The sequence below is a fragment of the Coregonus clupeaformis genome, chromosome 39 (genome assembly GCF_020615455.1).
Source record: "Coregonus clupeaformis isolate EN_2021a chromosome 39, ASM2061545v1, whole genome shotgun sequence".
In the NCBI taxonomy this organism is placed as follows: Eukaryota; Metazoa; Chordata; class Actinopteri; order Salmoniformes; family Salmonidae; genus Coregonus; species Coregonus clupeaformis.
The window spans coordinates 14,845,805-14,868,168 of NC_059230.1; the positions used below are offsets into that span (position 1 = coordinate 14,845,805).

General features: G+C 42.7%; 1 protein-coding gene across 1 annotated transcript in view; it reads left to right on the plus strand.

Annotated features, from left to right (window-relative positions):
• Positions 1-22,364, plus strand: part of LOC121554649 (protein transport protein Sec24D-like) — a 33,493-nt gene that overhangs the window by 9,496 nt on the left and 1,633 nt on the right. The window contains exons 8-22 of the mRNA XM_045211959.1: positions 962-1,089; positions 4,050-4,188; positions 4,558-4,673; positions 7,166-7,290; positions 10,203-10,394; positions 11,605-11,698; positions 12,565-12,681; positions 12,847-13,017; positions 13,442-13,538; positions 13,795-13,940; positions 14,588-14,726; positions 16,589-16,707; positions 17,119-17,298; positions 21,907-22,098; positions 22,268-22,357. Of these exons, the coding sequence (XP_045067894.1) occupies positions 962-1,089; positions 4,050-4,188; positions 4,558-4,673; positions 7,166-7,290; positions 10,203-10,394; positions 11,605-11,698; positions 12,565-12,681; positions 12,847-13,017; positions 13,442-13,538; positions 13,795-13,940; positions 14,588-14,726; positions 16,589-16,707; positions 17,119-17,298; positions 21,907-22,098; positions 22,268-22,357 (2,045 nt within the window). The remainder of the gene's footprint in view (positions 1-961; positions 1,090-4,049; positions 4,189-4,557; positions 4,674-7,165; positions 7,291-10,202; positions 10,395-11,604; positions 11,699-12,564; positions 12,682-12,846; positions 13,018-13,441; positions 13,539-13,794; positions 13,941-14,587; positions 14,727-16,588; positions 16,708-17,118; positions 17,299-21,906; positions 22,099-22,267; positions 22,358-22,364) is intronic.

Genomic DNA, 22,364 nt, shown 5'->3' on the forward strand with positions numbered 1-22,364 from the left:
CCCCGACCTACGTCTGCGATATCTCCGTCTCTTTCTCCTGCGAATGACGGGGATTTGGGCCATTTTACAGCCCTCTAACCAATTGTACTATTATGTGTGTTTTTCCGCGTTATTTGTAATTTAGTCTGTACATAATGTTTCTGCCATCGTCTCTTATAACCAAAAAGAGCTTCTGGATATCAGGACAGCGATTACTCCCCTCGTATTGGACGAATATTTTTCCTTCAACAAGTCGGACGCAAAGGATATCCTACAGACACCCGACATCTTCTCCGGTGAAATTCACACTGAAATTATTAACGTTGCTTTATTTCCAGTCCATCACTAGCACACCTGACTCAACTAATCAAGGGCTTTGTGATTACTTGACTAGTTGAATCAGGTTTGTTTGTGCTGGTATTGAACAAGAATGTGCTGTTGTGGGGTTCCCCAAAGAATGGATTAGTAAAACATGACACAGATGGCTTTGGACAACACCGTAATAGCCTTAGTTCAATCATACACTTTTGAATGATTTTTTTAATGGCAACATGGGGAACATGATAGGGGTGTATTCATTAGTGCACAACGTAGCAAACTATCAAAATGTTTTCGCAACGAAAATGAGAGTTTCTTATTGGACAAGTTCACGTAGGTCCCTCCCCATTTATTGATTTAAGTAGTAACGTTTGATACTGTACTCAAAAGGTATGAATAAGAACACTGAACACTATTTCTTTGTAAAAATACTATGTAAAAGACAGTAAGTTATTTACAACCTGATGAATCTTTAAAGATATGAGGGAAGAACTGAACGATATTGTGAGAGGAAGGCTATATGTGTAAACACAAAATGCAAACCTGTTTAAAATGTATTTATATTTTCTTGAATATGAGTACATTCTTTACTCTCTAACCAACCTAATTAACATATATTTTTTATTTTTGAAACTTTCTGTTTCCATTTCTTCTTCCCCTTTAGGAAACGCCAGTCCAAGGTTCATGCGTTGCACCACCTACTCTTTCCCCAGCACGGCTGACCTGGCCAAGCAGTGCCAAGTTCCCCTGGCCACCATCATCAAACCCTTCGCCACAGTGCCAAAGAATGAGGTAGGCCTTGCCCTCTGTATGTTTGCAGAGATTATCCACATTGTTTTATAAAGTCAGACCACTAAGCCGCTTATGAATTCTGAACCCAATATGTTTCAACCCAAACACTACATAAACCTCAGGTACATACTGTAGAAATGTTAGGGGAGGGAGACACTAGCACTTTTCGTTTTCCTCAGAAGCTCAATGAGTCGTATACTTTTTTTTATTCCTTATAAAAATATACTTTACGTACAAGTGCTGTAAAAGTTCTAGTGTCCTGTGGACAACCTCCATTTGGATCCTGTGTGGTCCCAGGAAACCTGACTTAGATATTCTTCCCCTCGCATTGTCATCGGCGCCAAAGGGCCTTTTTAGGCAACGTTAATGTAGCTTTCTCTCTGTCTCATAGAGAGAGCTAATCAGCTAATGTCAAGATCTGCGGGGACCACAGAAGATGAAAGCGGTTTAACAAAGCACTCATGTCAAGCACATTGCCATCTCAGGTTAGCACTCAGTGTCCAGACAGTGCTAGCACGATTCCCATAGTAGGAAGTTAACGTATGCTAAAGCGCTGCATGGATTCCATATCAAACGAGCTAGCATTTTATCAGCACGTTAGCATTGTTGTTTGAAATGAATGACCTAACTGCACAAGCACTCGAGTCTTAACGTTAAACTCTTGTATCGCACTTGAACTTATTATAAACAAATGTATAATAACATCACGTCCTCTTTGGATGAACTGTTCTAATACTATAACTACTTGGCTGCATTGACGTCTGTCTGCAGTTTTATGGCCTTGGAGCGCCTATGAAACCCTTACTGTAGTACTTGTTTATATACTGTTGTATGTAAAAGCCTCCCTTCAAGAAAGAGGAGAAACCAAGGTTCCCTGAACTGGTTCCTTCCCCTGGTTAAAAGTCTAATTGGAGTTTCTCAGGATAGATTTAGATTAGCTTTACGCCTAGTAGTGACCATATTTTAGACAATGTTTTGGTTGTTAGGCTACAATGTTTTGGATAGTATATCACTTCTGTGGTGCTAATATATTGTCTGAACCCATTGAATGAGGCTTGGCTCTAAGATTTTATGCCCTCAAATAAATCTTCTAACTAAGGCTATTTGAACTGGGTGCGCACGTGTGTGTGTGTGTGTGTATATAACATGTGCGCACAGTTAGTTTTTGCTAATAAATGTATGAGTATACAGACTTTGTGCACATGAGCATTTTAGAGGCAATTTTTACCATATGTTCCCATGGGTTTGTTTGTGTGTGTTAGTGCCGAGCGATTAGTGTTTTTTGAGGTCGGTTCGATTATTTAAAAATAATCAGATTTCGATTATGTTTTTAGACATTAAATGCACTATGCATTATGTAGGTTGAATGCTGTAACACAGAATAAAACAATTAATAAAAGTCCCATGATGGTAGTGACTACCCATTACTGCTTATCACTTATTAACCATACTTTATTCACATTATTTAAGTTTAAATTACATTTGTTTTAATTAGATTACTTTATTATTTCATTCAACGTGATCTCTATAGAGCTGCTGCCTTTGCTGTCTGGAAAAAAATATTTGTGTTTTAGTCGTTTTTCAAAGTAATTATGCATACTTTTATGACTGCTAAATACCAACTATCTATCACTTAGATCATGTATTTTCTGGTAGAGATACCTCACGAAGCAAGTGCTCGCTATCCCTCTCGATCGCGCATTCTTCTGTCTCTTCTCTCGGTGTCTGCTCCACACTAACTTACCGTAGCGGGTGTAAAAGAAACACACAGACTGGACAAGTAGGCGCGCAATGGATTATCGTCGTTGTAGTTAATTACCACGTTTTCTGCGCTAAACTATGTAGAATATTGGCCTGTTGGAAACTACAACTCCCTATTTCAACTTTCAAATGGTACCACCGAGATGGTTGGAGGTCCACACATCAGAGAATGTTGACTTGAATGGGAATGTTTTTTTAAATTATACTGTCAATCCTCCATAGGAAACATTTTGAAAACATAGAAATATAGAAAATAAATGACAATTGTAAGTTGACATTCGATGGTGGGTGGACCTACGGTCATCTTTGTGGTAGTAATTAGAAGTTTACATTTCAATTTCAGTGGTGTACCTGCTAAATTGCAGTGCTCTGAATGGATAGGTCCATTCTATTAATTATATTTCTATGATTGAAATGACTGTGTTTAAGAGCATGTTGGGTCTCAACCGATGGCGTGCAAAACACAAAATCAGATCATGTGAAATGGGGTCTAAGCTACAACATACGAATATGAAGAAAAAAATCAGAGTTCACGCGTCTTTTATATAATTGACATTAAAGGTTTTAAAAATGACAATTTGTATTAAAGCAGTTTGACCACTGTTTTGTAAGCTTTTAAATTATATCAAACTCAACCGTTTATCTTTTCCAGTGATGAAGAAATGGATGTCTCATGGTATGGTGGGGTATGCAAAATGGGTCAACTTTGAGCACCTTTATCTCTTAAATGTTTTGGCATTCAGGTCCAAAAAGTTACTTTCTGAGTACTATTTCTACAATGGGCAAATATGTATGGAAGGTTTCGTTCAAAGCAAAAGGGGTGCTGTCAAAAAGTGATTGAATTCAAATAGATTACCCACTCTGTTGGACAAGGGTTAAGGGTTTGATAAAAGTTAAATTTTTGACTGAAACCTTGCATCCTGGTCATGATTACTGATATATGAATTATACAGTCAATGACTGGATGCTTCTGTTGGTGTATAGCCAGCTGGTGCTACTCTATAAACTGGTGAAGATGAGGGCAATGGAATGCATGGTCATCATCATGGTTAACCTGAAGCCTGTATATTTCACACAAACGACCAAATAAGGAATAATCTATCTGTACAGTTGACTATAGCCTACAGTTGACTCTAAAACAAACAGATGTGTGACAGCTGTCTTATGAGACTGACTATCTCCTCTGTTGTGTGGCCCAGACTCCTATGTACGTCGTGAACCATGGTGAGACCGGCCCAATCCGCTGTAACCGCTGCAAGGCCTACATGTGTCCCTACATGCAGTTCATCGACGGCGGCCGCCGTTACCAGTGCGGCTTCTGCAATTGCGTCAACGAAGGTACGTCCACCCATAACAAGGAGCCGATGCGGGGCCTTATTGGGTCATAATGGTCTGTGGCTAAAAATCAGCTAAGGATCTGACCAACCTTTTTGAAGATCAAAGCTAGAATAGGTTGCTTTAATTTGGGTAACCAAAATCTCAATGATAGTTTTTTGGGTTATTCTTAATATTTCTGACATAAGTTCCAACCAGTGCTGTGCTTTGGGTTAATTTGGAACTTTCTTTTATATAGAACCTAATGCACTCAGGTAGGGGACACTGCCTGAGAAAGACAGTAAAGGGGGGTGGTTGCTAAGCAGAGGCAATATTATGTTTGGGTTTGTTTTTGTCACCGCTGCTAAAACACGTTATTTTGTTCTTTCACAGTGCCAGCCTTTTATTTCCAACACCTGGACCACATGGGCAGAAGGGTGGACTTCTACGAGAGGCCAGAGCTGTCGCTGGGGTCCTACGAGTTCGCCGCCACCCTGGATTATTGCAAGGTACGCGATTCCCTACTATTGCAGTTTTTCTGCCTTTCTAGTGAACCGTATGTATGATATTGCTTGGTTTCATTTTATACAAATAGACAGAAATAGGACTTGGTAGAAACTAGTTTGAATGACTTTTGTATGGATGAAAAGTTAATTAAATCAATATTCTAAGTAGTTTATACGTCACCAATAGACCCAATAGCTTACAATGTGAATTGACATGGGGGGGGGGGGAAGCTGTGACAATGCATGGATAAAACGTTCAATGCTTGGCAAGAGTCTATCTCCTAAAAACTTATATGGACAGAAAGTGAAAGTTATTAGGATCTCCAGTCCCAGTGGTCTTTCTGAGGGGGGTCTATAAATTGTGTGTGTGTAGGGAGGAGGGGCTCACCTCTTGGCAGACACTGCATTCTTCATTCAGGACCAGATGATTAGAAGGAAGCACAGGCAAAAGCATGTTCAGTTCTGTTCCGTCCAGACCACTGCATTAAAGCCAAAAGATCTCAATAGGTTCTCCATTTTGTTGTGCTCTGTGGGGTTGTCTTTTCTTGTACATTCTGAGTAGGGGTAGGTGGGGGCTAGCAACTTTACGTTTCGCTACTTAAGCCAACGTGTTACTTCAGTCTGTTTATTAATATTTGGAAATGTAGTCCCGGACGGCTTTTATCGAAAGCCTCAGAGGTAAGCTATGTCACAGACTGTTACCGCGGAAACAAAACAATGGCATGCTCATCCACATTCCTAACATGGAGGGCAGTCGGATGTTACATAGTCCCTCCTAACGGCTCCAAGATCCAAGCAAGCTGTACGTTTAAACACAAATAAAGTACTGGGTGTGGTGGAGGTATGAAGAGTCCATTGACCAATGTAGTTTTGATGAGAGTAGCCTACAATTTCAAAGGTTAAGGGATAAGTGGCTTCAGTGTAAACACTTGGCACTATGGCCAATATACCACGGCTAAGGGCTGTTCTTATGTACGACGCAACGCGGAGTGCCTAGATACAGCCCTTAGCTGTGGTATATTTGCAATATACCACAAACCCCCGAGGTGCCTTATTGCTATTATAAGCTGGTTACCAACATAATTAGAGCAGTAAAAATAAATGATGTTCTGTCATACCCGTGGTATACGCTCTGATATACCATGGCTTTCAGCCAATCAGCATTCAGGGCTCGAACTTGTGATGAATGAGCCGTCTGATTCAATGAATCAGCATCTGTTTACATTTACATTTTAGTCATTTAGCGACGCTCTTATCCAGAGCGACTTACAGTTAGTGCATTCATCTTAAGATCACAATCGTATCAAGTACATTTTCCCTAAAAGTATTTATCATCAAAGTGAGTGCTAGTGGGAAAAGAGAAGTGTCTGTTTTTTTTGGGGGGTGTCGGGGGCACCGTGATTTATTTAAGATAATCTTCAAAGCGGTAGGGTTTCAGATGTTTTTGAAAGATGGGCAGGGACTCCGCTGTCCTACATTTACATTTGACATTTTAGTCATTTCGCAGACGCTCTTATCCAGAGCGACTTAGTTTAGTGAGTGCATACATTTTTTAAAATTTTCATACTGGTCCCCCGTGGGAAACGAACCCACAACCCTGCCGTTGTAAACGCCATGCTCTACCAACTGAGCTACACAGGACTACACTTTAGGGGATGCCGGGACAGAGAAGAGATTTGACTGGGCTGAGCGGGAGCTGCCCTCCCGTAGGGTTGGGAGGGCCAAGAGACCAAATGTGGCGGAACTGCGTGCTCGGGTTGGGTTGTAGGGTTTGAGCATAGCCTGAAGGTAAGGAGGGGCAGTTCCCCTTGCTGCTCCGTAGGCAAGTACCAGGGTCTTGAAGATGATGCGAGCTTCAACTGGAAGCCAGTGGAGTGTGCAGAGGAGCGGGGTGACATGGGAGAACTTAAAAAGGTTGAACACCAGGCGGGCTGCGGCATTCTGGATAAGTTGCAGGGGTTTAATGGCATAAGCGGGGAGCCCAGCCAACAGAGAGTTGTAGTCTAGACAGGAGATGACAAGTGCCTGGATTAGGACCTGCGCCGCATCCTGTGTGAGGAAAGGTCATACTCTACGGATGTTGTAGAGCTTGAACCTGCAGGAGGGAGTCACTGCTTTGACGTTTGCAGAGAATGACAGGGTGTTGTCCAGGGTCACGCCAAGGTTCTTTGCACTCTGGGAGGGGAACACCCTGGAGTTGTCAACCGTGAAGGAGAGGTCTTGGAGCAGACAGGCCTTCCCCAGGAGAAAGAGCCGACATCCAAGCTGAGATGTTTGGCCATTGGAGGCAAGGTCAATTGTGTTGATTTTATGGTATAATTCAACAATAGTTGTGTTGGTGTTTCAGGGTTTTAAAACTGCATTTAGACAGTCAAATATATTTTAAATACAGCAAAATATGAGCAAATAAAAGAAAAGAAATAAGGTGAAGTAACACAGTAGTTGAATTGAATTTGTAATTCAAAATGTTGTCGCTCTTTCTCTCGGTCTGTCAGAACAACAAGCCAGCCAGTCCTCCAGCGTACATCTTCATGATCGACGTGTCCTATGCCAACATCAAGAGTGGACTGGTCAGACTGGTGTGTGAGGAGCTGAAGACCCTGCTAGACAACCTGCCCAGGTACACACACATAAGCATACGCACACACACACACGCAAGCTATCAAACACTGACCTCTCATAATCAAGGAATAGAGCCTTGAACCGCCTGCATTTGAGCACTTTCTAGAAACTGGCCCAACATCGCTCTGCCTACAGCCTAGCTCCAAGGTCTTTTATATAAAATCTGCTAACTTGTGATAGAGGTCTTTGAGACCCACTACATAACCTTGGAGGTCACAGTGAAACTACGTAAGCCGTCTCCAATGTCAGAATCCTTCATACAATGCTGTGCCCTCTAAGGTGTTATGAGTAATGAGATACCATGCTAACTGGTGTCTCAAGGCAGAGAGAAACCACATTTAGATTTATGGAAGTGTTGGTTTTCGACACCCCCATCAGCCATAATGTGTAGCTGGGTGGTTTGTTATTTGGGTGGTGGGCTGCAATACACTGCCAAATAAGGAGGTCCCACAAGTCCAAGGCAAAGAAAAAAGCTTTAAGCCAAGTATTCAAGTATCTCATCGGTTGAAAATTATTGCCTGAAGGTTGTTGGGAGTAGGTTGGTGGGAGGGGGGAGATGCTAGGGGGAGGGAAAGAAGGAGGGTGGCCTAAGACGGAAAATTTTATTGTGCAGATTCCAACCTTGAATCCCGTCCAAAACACAAGAAGTCCGCTGCACAGATGGGTCTGATTTTGGCTGTTTTATGTGGGTCGCCGGCGAGGAAAAAAGGTTTTGATTTATCACTGAGAAAACGATTCTATACTTCACCTGGCCTTTTCTAAAATAACTTATTTGGAAACTCGCTCTCGCCCCTAGCCTGCAGCCTTATGGACATATTTGTACAGAACCCTTACGTCACCCCCGAAACAGCTAGTAGTGTTCTCCCTGTTCTCCGTTGTGAAGCTTTGCTCTCTGCTGCATTTAAACTGATGGAAAACATGTTGGACACCCAACACTTATATGGATGAGCAATGCTGCCGAAATAGTCACATCTTTGCCTCTAGCTTGTTAGGGGGGAAACGGGGCTCGGAGAAAGCAAAAACAGGTGTAGACTAAATCCTGTAGTATTTCTCTCTGTCATCTTAATATTTAATAATTGATACTGGGTATGAAAACAAGCAATAACAAGCCTGCATTGCCGGACTGCTTCTCCTATCAGTTCTTATGAATGATGTTGATAGAAGTCCGCTCTATGGGACTTTACATTGAGTTGAGGTACATGTTCCGTATTGCTCTTGCAGTGCTCAGAAAGAAAGGGAGACAAGCCCCAGTTACCCCTTGTCAGATGGGGAATGATTTTACATGTCGTTTTTTATAGTGAGGGTTTTAGATACAGGCCCCAGTTCAACAGACCTACTAGTCCCACAGGCTCTGGTCTATGTCACACTTGGTTCTCTCTACTACCTTCCCTCTAGCCTCGTCAAAACAAGTTGGTTTTATCTCGACTGCGTTGAATTCTCTCCAGTCCATGAAAATGAAAGCGAGATCTGTAAAAGGGAGGGAAACAGTCATATATTTCATTGACAGTTTCTTATTAATGTAATTGAACTTCTGTTGAGGTTGGAGAGGAGTGTGTGTGTTTGTGAGAGAAAGAGAAGGAAATTGTTGGTGTAGTTTAATGTGCGAGAAAGTGTGTGTGTGTGCTTAATTGAAAGCATACGTGGCCCCTTGTTTCCTTCACCTATCAGCACTTTGCCCTGAAGAAAAACAACTCTACGCCTCTCTCCTCAGCCCCTCTAAGCCTCAATACCCCACTACCCCTCCTAGAGAAAAAGCAATGTCAGGACCTTCTGAAGTCTAACTCTCCAACACACTCGCTCTCTTCCTCCCGCTCTCCTCTGCCAATAAACGATCCCATATTCTGTTATTCCACTCTTCCGTGGATGTTTGTGTAAGTTCATTAGGCGTGCATGGGTAATGGGCCTTTTAATTAACTGAGTGGTGGCTGCTGCAAGAGGTGCCCATCCTCGGAATAAGACTCTCTCCCATTTTGTTTTGGTTTGCCCTAAAAAAGCAATTCTGCCCCCAGGAATGTTTTTAGCGCATTGGTTGCTTACCCTAAAACTTCACTGTGATTTATAGGGCGGGAAGTTGTTTTGGTAGATCAAATAAATATACAAAGGTCCTCAAACCAAGCATGAAATAGGGCCTCAGCTTTGATGTAGTGATCTCGGAGTGGTCCATGGAGAGTTGTGGGAAAGCCATTAGCTTTCTAATTTATCATTACCTCTTGAAGCATCCATAACCAAATCATGGACCAAAAGGATAGGAGCAATTTCATAAGTCAGCTTTGACTTGGCTGTTATCTATGCTGTAGGACTGTATGTATAGTTAGCTGAAGCTAACATACCTGGGTTCAAATACTATTTGAAATCTTTCAAATATGTTGAGCGTTTTGCTTTAGCCTGCCTGGAGTGCCAGATGGGCAGAGTTTACACATTTGGGACTATTCTATTGTTTCCATTACACCATGAAAGTTCATTCAAAGACAGCTGAAGTATTTTAGTGATTTCAAATAGTGTTTGAAACCAGGTCTGATAGCTACCGCTAAGTGCATACAGTGTGTATCCACATTGATTTGTGATCCGTTCATGTCAGGAACACTGTCTTTTAAAATATCATGTTTAGAATAACACTTCAGAATAGGGGACTTATTGCTGCTTATTGGCCATTATGTCAAAGTGGATAAACGACTACAACATTTGATTACTTCATATACGCTGTAACATAGTGCCCTCTAAGGACCAGCATGGTTAGAAAAAAAATTAAAAATTCCCATCTGGTCCCAAATCTGTGTGTTTTAGACATGATTATAATTCATGACTCACACCAGGCTACTCTTTCTCTCTCTCTCTCTCTCTCCCCCTATTGACACACACACACACACACACATTCATCTCGCACTTTTTTCCTCTCTTCCTCCCCCACAGAGAGGATGGTGCTGAGAGCTCGATGGTGAAGGTGGGCTTCGTCACCTACAACAAGATCCTACACTTCTACAACGTGAACAGTGCCCTGGCCCAGCCCCAGATGATGGTAGTATCCGACACGGCAGAGATGTTCGTCCCGCTGCTCGACGGCTTCCTTGTCAACTTCCAGGAGTCGTGCGCAGTCATCAACAAGTAAGAGAAAGGGCACATCTCTGACATGAGAGTTGATTTGAGTAGTGATCCTTGATGGCATATTTTCTAATATTTAGATATGTTAATTAGTGTGTATGAATGGCCACAGGTAATGTGAGGAAGCTGAACCTCTTGAAGAAGGCATTGACACTGTTTAGCTTATATAGCCCAATGGAAGCTCTTTGTTTAGAAAAAATAACAAGATAATCTCTGCACACTGCAATCTATGCTCCAAAGTCGGACAACCTGATGAAGACAAAAGGGTGAAAATCTTGTCTGGATGAATCTTACTTTGGAGCGTAGTGTGTTAGTAGTGGTTGTTTTCTTTTTGCTAAACGTATACTTTGTCTTTATATCTCCAGCTCCTTCTCAAAGCCCATGGATGTGCCTCTATTTCTGTCGAAGCTGATTTCTGAGCTACATATTTCATGTGGTAATAACAAATGTTGAATGACAGCATTTGATTATCTTGCCCATCAGAAGGTTTCCAAAGCCTCATTTTCTCTGCATCTCTAGTTTGTGGTTTTCATCATAAACGCCAAGATGGCGTTGAAAAACAGTTACGTCCAGAGAATGCTTAGGAGGTTAAGTGGTCCCTGGAAAGATTTTATATTAAAAATACTTGTGGATTTATATGGGAAAATAGTCTTATCTATGCAGTTGTGTATGGCACCAAAATGATTTATCACCACTTTATATTTTGGTGTGTCTATGCAGTCGTACAGAGTACATGGCGGTAGTCCATGTCAAACAGGGACCTTTGGCTAAATCTCTTACTCCCGATATAATTAAACAAATGTGAGTTGAGGCCTTGGTTTAGATCCAAATATGACTTTAGAAGAATTGAGTTGCTGCTAGAAAGGGGTTTTGTCTACTGTATGACCTGTGAAATGGACTCTTCTGAACTGTTCATGTGCATCATAGTCCCCCAATGATCTGTGGAATTGTAAGGACATTGCCTTTCGATCTAACCACTTGCTGTCCCAGTGATCTAAAATAACTTTCTTATTTCTCTTCCTTAGAAACCACAGAAAGGTGAAAGTACTACGGTCAATGTCCATCCAGTTAACTAATTATCCTTATAGATTAGCTGTCATAAAGGAGGCAATGAAACAGAGCTATTTAACACGATTATCTACCAAGTGTTGAAAACCAATGTACCAGAGGTGAACGATTGTGACACTGTCCCTCTCTCTTAACCCCTTTCCAGTCTCCTGGACCAGATCCCTGACATGTTTGCAGACACCAACGAGAGCGAGACAGTCTTTGCCCCTGTCATCCAGGCTGGGGTAGAGGCACTGAAGGTGAGAGGCTGGATGTCAACTCCCACTCACACACAAGGGAAGGGAACATGGCAAGCCAACAGTTACTTTGTCCAGGTGGTGATGGACACTAAAGTGCTGATTTCACTTAAATTGTTTATTTACATTAGGACAGATACAAAAACACTGACATATTGAAATGAAAAGACAACAGATTAAAAGACAACATACTCACATAATAAGTTGATACAGTGCATTGTGAAATCCGACTAGATTATTATCAACCAATCTTAAAACTAAAGGAAGTAGAATAGTCCAAACAAATAACAGCTGTAGAGGCCAACTGAACTTTTTGCAGTCACAGCCTCCTTACCGCCAACTCTCCCCCCAAAACAGGGATTGTTTTCTTTTGTCGACACAGACTGTTATACTGCGCTTCTGCAATTGGCATTGTGCAGTAAAGTTTCTCCAACTCAATGACTTTGCAACTTTCCTTTTCGCTTCCTAATAGAACTGTTTATTTAATCGGCTCCAACTGAATATTTCCCAAAGACTTGTCTTCAGTTTGATTGAATGTGTGGTAGAGGTCAAATAGATTTGACATGTGAACAGACAGCCTTGCAGAAAATGCTAGTACTGGCATAATGGTGAGTTAGCAACTCATTTGGGTCGGTAAGACTGTTGACTATTGCCTTAGCAATCTGTTGACCTAGAAACTCCAACCATAGAATCCCCTCACTGAAAATGAACACACAGAGACCCGTCCAGTTCAAATCAATGTTGTTCCCTTCATTGAAACAGTCCCACAAGGAAATACATTTATGTGCACACCTTTTTTTTATATTAGCACTCTCCTTTTATCTCTCTTGTCTCTCTCTAGTGTGATTATTTATTTGCGTCCTCTCCAGGCAGCAGAATGCAGCGGCAAGCTGTTCATCTTCCACTCCTCCATCCCCACCGCTGAGGCCCCTGGGAAACTGAAGAACAGGGACGACAAGAAGCTGATAAACACAGAGAAGGAAAAGGTGAAGCAAAATTGGCAGTCTTTTAACATTTGTATTCAAAATGCGGACTTTAAATGCACCATATCATCGGCTATCCCATTTTTTTGACTGTGTGAGATATCCATAGCCTGCTGTCTGTGTGTGTTTGTGTGTCCTGTCTTGTTTGGGTCCCCTGCGGTGTCCTAGACTCTGTTCCAGCCCCAGAAGGCTGTCTATGAGCAGCTGTCCAAGGACTGTGTATCTCAGGGCTGCAGCGTGGACCTCTTCCTCTTCCCCAGCCAGTACGTGGACATCGCCACCATGGGAGATGTCCCCACACACACAGGAGGCTCCGTCTTCAAGTACAGCAACTTCCAGGTACGTACACATTACATCCACAGCCGAGGACAGGCGCCACAACCCAACATATAAATATTTTGTAGTCCACAGTCCATAAAGTCAAATAAACCAATAAATAAATAATGTGATAATGTAATTTGTAAGGAGGGAGGGAGGGAGCAACATGGTCACAGCCACGGGAAAACCTCGGGAGCCTAAGTCCGAGTTAGGCACCACCACCAAACATGGCATGGTAGAACGGGATAGTTTGTATTTTGTCCAAACTGCCATTTGAGTCCACCAATTGTTCTGTTATTGAACAAATGTGATGAATCACATTACCTTAAATGCATTAGAGCCTAAATTGCATTCAGATCTTGGCCCTGGTACAATAGTCCATGGAGGGTAATTGTGGAAACTCTGCCACCTTGTGGTTGACTGTAGCACTACCTGTGTATTTCAGGTGGACATGGATGGAGAGCATTTCTTGAGTGACCTGAGGAAGGATGTCGAGAAGGCCATCGGGTTTGATGCCATCATGAGAGTCCGCACCAGCACAGGTAATTCAGCCATCTACTGTATTAAGTGTATGAACTCATTTCATTGCCCTTGTATGTACTCAGAAACCCCAAAATATGTACAGTCTCGATTGTAGGAATTTTTATTTTATTACATTTGTTTCCAACAGTTTTACAAGGTCGCCAGATAATTCCATTGCATTGATTAAAATTTGAGGTAAAATTGATTTTAATACTGCTGGACTGTACTGCCACTCCAAGATACTTACTAATAGGTGTCCCTTGTCTCTCCTTCCAGGCTTCAGGGCTACAGACTTCTTTGGTGCCATCCACATGAACAACACCACAGATGTGGAGATGGCTGCCGTGGACTGTGACAAGGCTGTGACGGTGGAGTTCAAACACGACGACACACTTAGCGAGGAGACGGGCGCTCTCATGCAGGTGTGTCTCGCAACCACTCATAAAACTCAAAACGAACAATGTGAATCTGATTTTAGAATGGTTACCACTAATAGATATTTAGGCTCACTGCAAAGTGGGTATTTGACTGCAACCAAAACAAAAATATGCATCACATTTAATAACCAGTGGTGTAAAGTACTTTGAAGTACTACTTAAGTTGTTTGAGGGTATCTGTACATTACTCTTTAATTTGACAACTTTAACTCCACTACATTCCTAAAGAAAATATGTACTTGTTACTCCCTTACATTTTCCTACACCAAAAAGTATGATACATTTCGAATGCTCAGGCAGGACAGCAATATGGTCCAAATCATGCACCTGTGAATATAACGTGTTGTCATCCCCACTGCCTCTCATCTGGCAGACTCACTAAACACAAATACTGCATTTATAAATTGTGTTGGCGTGTGCCCCTGGCTATCCGAAAATAAAAAAACAAGAAAATCAGGCTGTCTGGTTTGCTTAATAAAAGGAATTTGATGTATAACATTTACTTTTACTTTTACTCAAGTATGACAATTAGGGTTCCACAAAGCCTTAAACATCCTATTCTGATATGTTAGATTAAAACCCTGACAGTCTTTTAACCCACTAATGGCTTCTGTGTGTGTTCCGTTTCCCAGTGTGCATTGCTGTACACGACCATCAGCGGCCAGCGGCGTCTGCGGATCCACAACCTCAGTCTGAACTGCAGCGCACAGCTGTCTGAGCTCTACAAGAGCTGTGAGACGGACGCCCTCATCAACTTCTTCACCAAGTCAGGTGACTACACACAGCAGAGTATTACTGTCTTTAGGCCTGTGTCAGTATGGTCCAAATGAGGGAAATATCCTATAAGTGTATCATAAGATCATAAGACATTATAAATCCACTTTAAAGGCATTATGTATGTTTGCCTCATAGAAGTTACCAAAAGGTTTGATTGAAGAAGAGATACCTCCTGAACTTGTCCATTTGGAATGTTCATGTATGTTTCCTGTTTGAATATATTCGCTCCCTCCCATCTAGGCATATTGAATGAGATTTGGGTATAAATAATATCAGTTAAATACCACTTAGTAGTGGAACATAGCTGGCTGATGTGTAATTCTGCATTATATACAGCATACTCATACCCTATATGTACAGTGAGCTCAAAGTATTTGGACAGTGACCATTTTTGTTGTTGTTTTGGCTTTGTACTCCAGCACTTTGGATTTGAAATTACAGTACTTTTTGTACATAGTCCCCCCATTTTAGGGGACCAAAAGTATTTGGACAAATTCACTTATGTGTATTAAAGTAGTCAAAAGTATAGAATTTGGCCCCATATTCCTAGTACGCAATGACTACATCAAACTTGTGACTCTGCAAATGCATCCAACTAGTTTGTAATTGGTTTTGATTGTGTTTCAGATTATTTAGTGCCCAATAGAAATGAATGGTAAATGTATTGTGTCATTTTGGAGTCACTTATATTGTAAATAAGAATAGAATATGTTTCTAAACACTTATACATTAATGTGGATGCTACCATGATTATAGATACACATGAATTAATCGTGAATAATGATGAGTGAGAAAGTTACGGAGGCATAAATATCATACCCCCCAAAAAATGCTAACCTCCCCTATTATTCGGTGATGGTGAGAGCATGTCTTGTGGGTATGATCTTTGTGCCTAACCTTTCACTCATCATTATTCACCATTCATTCATGATTATCTGTAATTTTCTAAACACTTCATGCTTCACTTTAGCTACCTTGTATATGTAAATCACCTTAAGAAAACTAAGAGGTGAAGTAACTTTTAAAAGCAGAACCATATGCCTCCCATAAAGTATTAGTGACAAGCAAACCCCTTGGATGAGACCACTTCAAATCAAATGTATTGGTCACATACACATGGTTAGCAGATGTTATTGCGGGTGTAGCGAAATGCTTTTGCTTCTAGTTCCGACAGTGCAGCAATATCTAGCAAGTAGTATCTAACAGTTCCACAACAAAACCTAATACACACAAATCTAAGTAAAGGAATGGAATAAGAATATATAAATATATGGATGAGCAATGTCATTATCAGAGTGGCATAGGCTAAGATGCAATAGATAGTATAGAATACAGTATATACATATGAGATGGGTAATGCAAGATATGTAAACATCATTAAAGTGACTAGTGTTCCATTTATTAAAGTGGCCAGTGATTTTTAAGTCTATGTAGGCAGCAGCCTCTCTGTGCTAGTGATGGCTGTTTAACAGTCTGATGGCCTTGATATAGAAGCTGTTTTTCATTCTCTCGGTCCCAGCTTTGATGCACCTGTACTGACCTCGCCTTCTGGATGATAGTGGGGTGAACAGGCAGTGGCTCTGGTGGTAGTTGTCCTTGATGATCTTTTTGGCCTTCCTGTGACATCGGGTGCTGTGGGTGTCCTGGAGGGCAGGAAGTTTGCCCCCGGTGATGCGTTGTGCAGACCGCACCACCCTCTGGAGAGTCCTGCGGTTGTGGGCGGTGCAGTTGCCGTACCAGGCGGTGATACAGCCCGACAGCATGCTCTCAATTGTGCAGACAGGTTCAGCGTGGGAACACAGTTACTGACCTTCAAATGCCCTCTACCTCTCCCTTCCTCCCCCTCTCCCTCCCAGCGTACCGTGCCATGCTGAACCAGCCCCTGAAGACGGTGAGGGAGATCCTGGTCAACCAGATGGCCCACATGCTGGCCTGCTACAGGAAAAACTGTGCCAGTCCCTCCGCTGCCAGCCAGGTCAGTGGCATACAACACAGTTAACTTGAATAGAGAACGTTATTCTCCATTTGTGACAAATTGTCTTTGTGTATGTAGGGTAATATGTGAACGCTTTCTACTAATCCAGCACTGTGAGGTGTGTAAGATTGTGGTGTTATTCACTCATAGGTCAGTGTGTGAATGCTAAAAACTGAACATGGCGCAGCATATGGTCTCTAGGGACATGAAGTATACTAACATCCAGAAACGTACAGGTGCAGAGTACAAAAGTAAACTGATAAAAGACAGATTCCGGCACGCTTGATTCCTACTGCAGTTTTATGCTTGCTTTCGTCTTTTCAAGAATTGCAAACAAACAATATTACTGTGGCATCAGGGAGTCCTGTGTTTATTAGGGGTGTTCTCACTAGCTCGTCTCTCCCCGTGTAGCTGATCCTGCCTGATGCCATGAAGGTGTTCCCGGTCTACTTAAACAGCCTGTTGAAGACTGGTCCCCTGGTGGGCAGCGCTGAGCTCTCTACAGACGACAGGGCTCACCAGAGACTCAGCACCACAGCCATGGGGGTGGAGGATACCCAGCTGCTTCTCTACCCACGCCTCGTCCCACTGGTGAGACAACACACCAAGTACTCTCTCCTGCCTTATCCCACTGATGAAAGCATACACACACAAACACACCCACCTCCTGCTTTACCCATGTCCCATCCTATTGATGAGAACTCTCTCACACACACACACACACACACTCACTCTCGTCCTTTTTACCAACTGCAATTCCTTCTTCATTGAGGCTAATGGACCTCACTCTTAGTAGTTTTATATCACTCTTTCCCAATCCCACTGTCCTCATATCATAGTGCTGAGATCTGACTACAAGTGATACAATAAAGAAACAAATATATTCCGTGTGGATCCCAGGCTAGCCAAAGGATTCTGAGGTTAAAGACCCCTGTTCTACAGATGAACAGCATTTCAGTGTGCGTCTCCTATAAGCAACTACAATTGAGTCGATGCATTTACTAGTTCTTTGGTATTGGCATCCCTAAGGTGTGACATCCTCTTATTTGATATGCCAACTAATTCCATAAATATGATGCCACTGTATGAGGCTGTGTATTGCATGCCAGCAATTACCCAGCACTTTAACGAAACCTGCCATTTTAAGGTGGTAAGAAAAGTTCAATAAATTGTGTCCATGAACAACTTCTGAGAAGCGTGTTTGAGGGTAAATGTAACACTAGGCGCTGGAGGGGATGGCTGCCGTTTTACGGGCTCCTATCAGTAAATCACTGGGGCCAAGCTTCCTGCCATCCAGGACCTATATACTAGGCGGTGTCAGAGGAAGGCCCAAAAAATTGTCAGACTCCAATCACACAAGTCATAGACTGTTCTCTCTGCTACCGCACAGCAATTAATCAAATGTCCACCCGGACTAAACTCAGTAAAAAAAGAAAAGTCCTCTCAAACTTAACATGTGTAAATATTTGTATGAACATAACAAGATTCAACAACTGAGACAAACTGAACAAGTTCCACAGACGTGACTAACAGAAATGGAATAATGTGTCACTGAACAAATGGGGGGGTCAAAATCAAAAGTAACAGTCAGTATCTGGTGTGGCCACCAGCTGCATTAAGTACTGCAGTGCATCTCCTCCTCATGGACTGCACCAGATTTGCCAGTTCTTGCTGTGAGATGTTACCCCACTCTTCCACCAAGGCACCTGCAAGTTCCCAGACATTTCTGGGGGGAATGGCCGTAGCCCTCACCCTCCGATCCAACAGGTCCCAGACGTGCTCAATGAGATTGAGATCCGGGCTCTTCGCTGGCCATGGCAGAACACTGACATTCCTGTCTTGCAGGAAATCATGCACAGAACGTGCAGTATGGCTGGTGGCATTGTCAGGCTGGAGGGTCATGTCAGGATGAGCCTGCAGGAAGGGTACCACATGAGGGAGGAGGATGTCTTCCCTTTGATTGCCTGCAATGACAACAAGCTCAGTCCGATGATGCTGTGACACACCGCCCCAGTCCACGACGGACCCTCCACCTCCAAATCGATCCCTCCAGAGTACAGGCCTTGGTGTAACGCTCATTCCTTCGACGATAAACGCAAATCTGACCATCACCCCTGGTGAGACAAAACCGCGACTCAGTGAAGAGCACTTTTTGCCAGTCCTGTCTGGTCCAGCGACGGTGGGTTTGTGCCCATAGGCGACGTTGTTGCCGGTGATGTCTGTTGAGAACCTGCCTTACAACAGGCCTACAAGCCCTCAGTCCAGCCTCTATCAGCCTATTGCGGACAGTCTGAGCACTGATGGAGGGATTGTGCGTTCCTGGTGTAACTCGGGCAGTTGTTGCCATCCTGTACCTGTCCCGCAGGTGTGATGTTCGGATCCTGTGCAGGTGTTGTTACACGTGGTCTGCCACTGCGAGGACGATCAGCTGTCCGTCCTGTCTCCCTGTAGCGCTGTCTTAGGCGTCTCACAGTACGGACATTGCAATTTATTGCCCTGGTCACATCTGCAGTCCTCATGCCTCCTTGCAGCATGCCTAAGGCACGTTCATGCAGATGAGCAGGGACCCTGGGCATATTTCTTTAGTTTTTCAGAGTCAGTAGAAAGGCGTCTTTAGTGTCCTACGTTTTCATAACTGTGACCTTAATTGCCTACCATCTAAGCTGTTAGTGTCTTAACGACCGTTCCACAGGTGCATGTTCATTAATTGTTTATGGTTCATTGAACAAGCATGGGAAACAGTGTTTAAACCCTTTACAATGAAGATCTGTGAAGTTATTTGGATATTCACTAATTATCTTTGAAAGACAGGGTCCTGAAAAAGGGACGTTTCTTTTTTTGCTAAGTTTAATTACATTGACACCTCCCCCCTCCCTTTGTTTTTACACTGCTGCTACTTGCTGTTTGTCTATGCATAGTCACTTTACCCCTACCTACATGTACAAGTTACCTCGACTAACTTGTACCCCTGCACATTGACTTGGTACTGGTACCCCCTGTATATAGCCTCGTTATTTTTTTAACTATTTCTTGAACTGAATTGTTGATTAAGGGCTTGTAAGTATTTCACGGTAAGGTCTACTAACATTTAATTTGATGTATAAGTTGCCCTTAGTAGAATAATTACATGCTTCATAATTGTGACCAAATATCTGAGACAATGGCAGTTGTTGTTCTCCTTCACTTCAATTGCAGTGTTTGCTTGGAAGGGGCCAGGCACTTGTGATTAATTTTGTTTTAATTTGTGTGACACTGTCACCAAACACTGCAATTGTTTTAAAGCAACACTTTGTAATATTGCAAAATTATGGGTGGAATGGTCCTCCTAATAATATGCTGCAAACTCTGGATTACTGCTCACTCTGACCTGAATGAAAGTGCAAGATGGATTTAACTTGTCAGGCTAACTTGATGGGTAAAAAAAATATATTTGCAATCTCATCCAATACTATTTGGTTGGGGTACATGTCAATACTCTTTTGCAGGGATGCATCTACAGTGGGGGGAAAAAAGTATTTAGTCAGCCACCAATTGTGCAAGTTCTCCCACTTAAAAAGATGAGAGAGGCCTGTAATTTTCATCATAGGTACACGTCAACTATAACAGACAAAATGAGGAAAAAAATCCAGAAAATCACATTGTATGATTTTTAATGAATTTATTTGCAAATTATGGTGGAAAATTAGTATTTGGTCAATAAAAGTTTCTCAATACTTTGTTATATACCCTTTGTTGGCAATGACACAGGTCAAACGTTTTCTGTAAGTCTTCACAAGGTTTTCACACACTGTTGCTGGTATTTTGGCCCATTCCTCCATGCAGATCTCCTCTAGAGCAGTGATGTTTTGGGGCTGTCGCTGGGCAACACGGACTTTCAACTCCCTCCAAAGATTTTCTATGGGGTTGAGATCTGGAGACTGGCTAGGCCACTCCAGGACCTTGAAATGCTTCTTACGAAGCCACTCCTTCGTTGCCGGGCGTTGTGTTTGGGATCATTGTCATGCTGAAAGACCCAGCCACGTTTCATCTTCAATGCCCTTGCTGATGGAAGGAGGTTTTCACTCAAAATCTCACGATACATGGCCCCATTCATTCTTTCCTTTACACGGATCAGTCGTCCTGGTCCCTTTGCAGAAAAACAGCCCCAAAGCATGATGTTTCCACCCCATGCTTCACAGTAGGTATGGTGTTCTTTGGATGCAACTCAGCATTCTTTGTCCTCCAAACACGACAAGTTTAGTTTTTACCAAAAAGTTATATTTTGGTTTCATCTGACCATATGACATTCTCCCAATCCTCTTCTGGATCATCCAAATGCACTCTAGCAAACTTCAGACGGGCCTGGACATGTACTGGCTTAAGCAGGGGGACACGTCTGGCAAAGCAGGATTTGAGTCCCTGGCGGCGTAGTGTGTTACTGATGGTAGGCTTTGTTACTTTGGTCCCAGCTCTCTGCAGGTCATTCACTAGGTCCCCCCGTGTGGTTCTGGGATTTTTGCTCACCGTTCTTGTGATCATTTTGACCCCACGGGGTGAGATCTTGCGTGGAGCCCCCAGATCGAGGGAGATTATCAGTGGTCTTGTATGTCTTCCATTTCCTAATAATTGCTCCCACAGTTGATTTCTTCAAACCAAGCTGCTTACCTATTGCAGATTCAGTCTTCCCAGCCTGGTGCAGGTCTACAATTTTGTTTCTGGTGTCCTTTGACAGCTCTTTGGTCTTGGCCATAGTGGAGTTTGGAGTGTGACTGTTTGAGGTTGTGGACAGGTGTCTTTTATACTGATAACAAGTTCAAACAGGTGCCATTAATACAGGTAATGAGTGGAGGACAGAGGAGCCTCTTAAAGAAGAAGTTACAGGTCTGTGAGAGCCAGAAATCTTGCTTGTTTGTAGGTGACCAAATACTTATTTTCCACCATAATTTGCAAATAAATTCATTAAAAATCCTACAATGTGATTTTCTGGATTTTTTCTCTCTCATTTTGTCTGTCATAGTTGACATGTACCTATGATAAATTACAGGCCTCTCTCATCTTTTTAAGTGGGAGAACTTGCACAATTGGTGGCTGACTAAATACTTTTTTCCCCCACTGTAAATACTATGGTTCTTGTTATAGTGTGGTCTAACATGACATTCATGTGCCAGCCCCCTAATTTGTTCAATAAAGTAAATGTATTCATTAATCCTCCTCTTCCAGCACAACATGGACGTTGCCAGTGACATGGTGCCAGCTCCGGTGCGCTGTTCTGAAGAGCGCCTGACAGATGCTGGCATGTTCCTGCTGGAGAATGGGTGCTCCCTCTTCCTGTGGCTGGGCCAGGCCTGCCCCCCAGAACTGATCCAGAGCATCTTCAACGTGACCTCCTTTGCCCACTTGCCCATTGACCTGGTGAGGACAGTAACTTCCTTACCCCCAAGCTCTACAGGAGATGGGGTGTTTCGAAACACTGAAGTTAGTCATACCATTAGTTCAGATGGTTGCGATATTTTAAAAGTTAATTCCAGACTGTGTAGAAAGCACAGCATATCACTAATATTCATGTGTGTGTGCTTTCCAGAGGTCCCTACCAGAGCTGGATAACCCCCAGTCTAAGAAGCTGCGCTCCATTATTGACTCCTTGCTTGACCAGAGGCCCAGCTCCATGAAGGTACAGT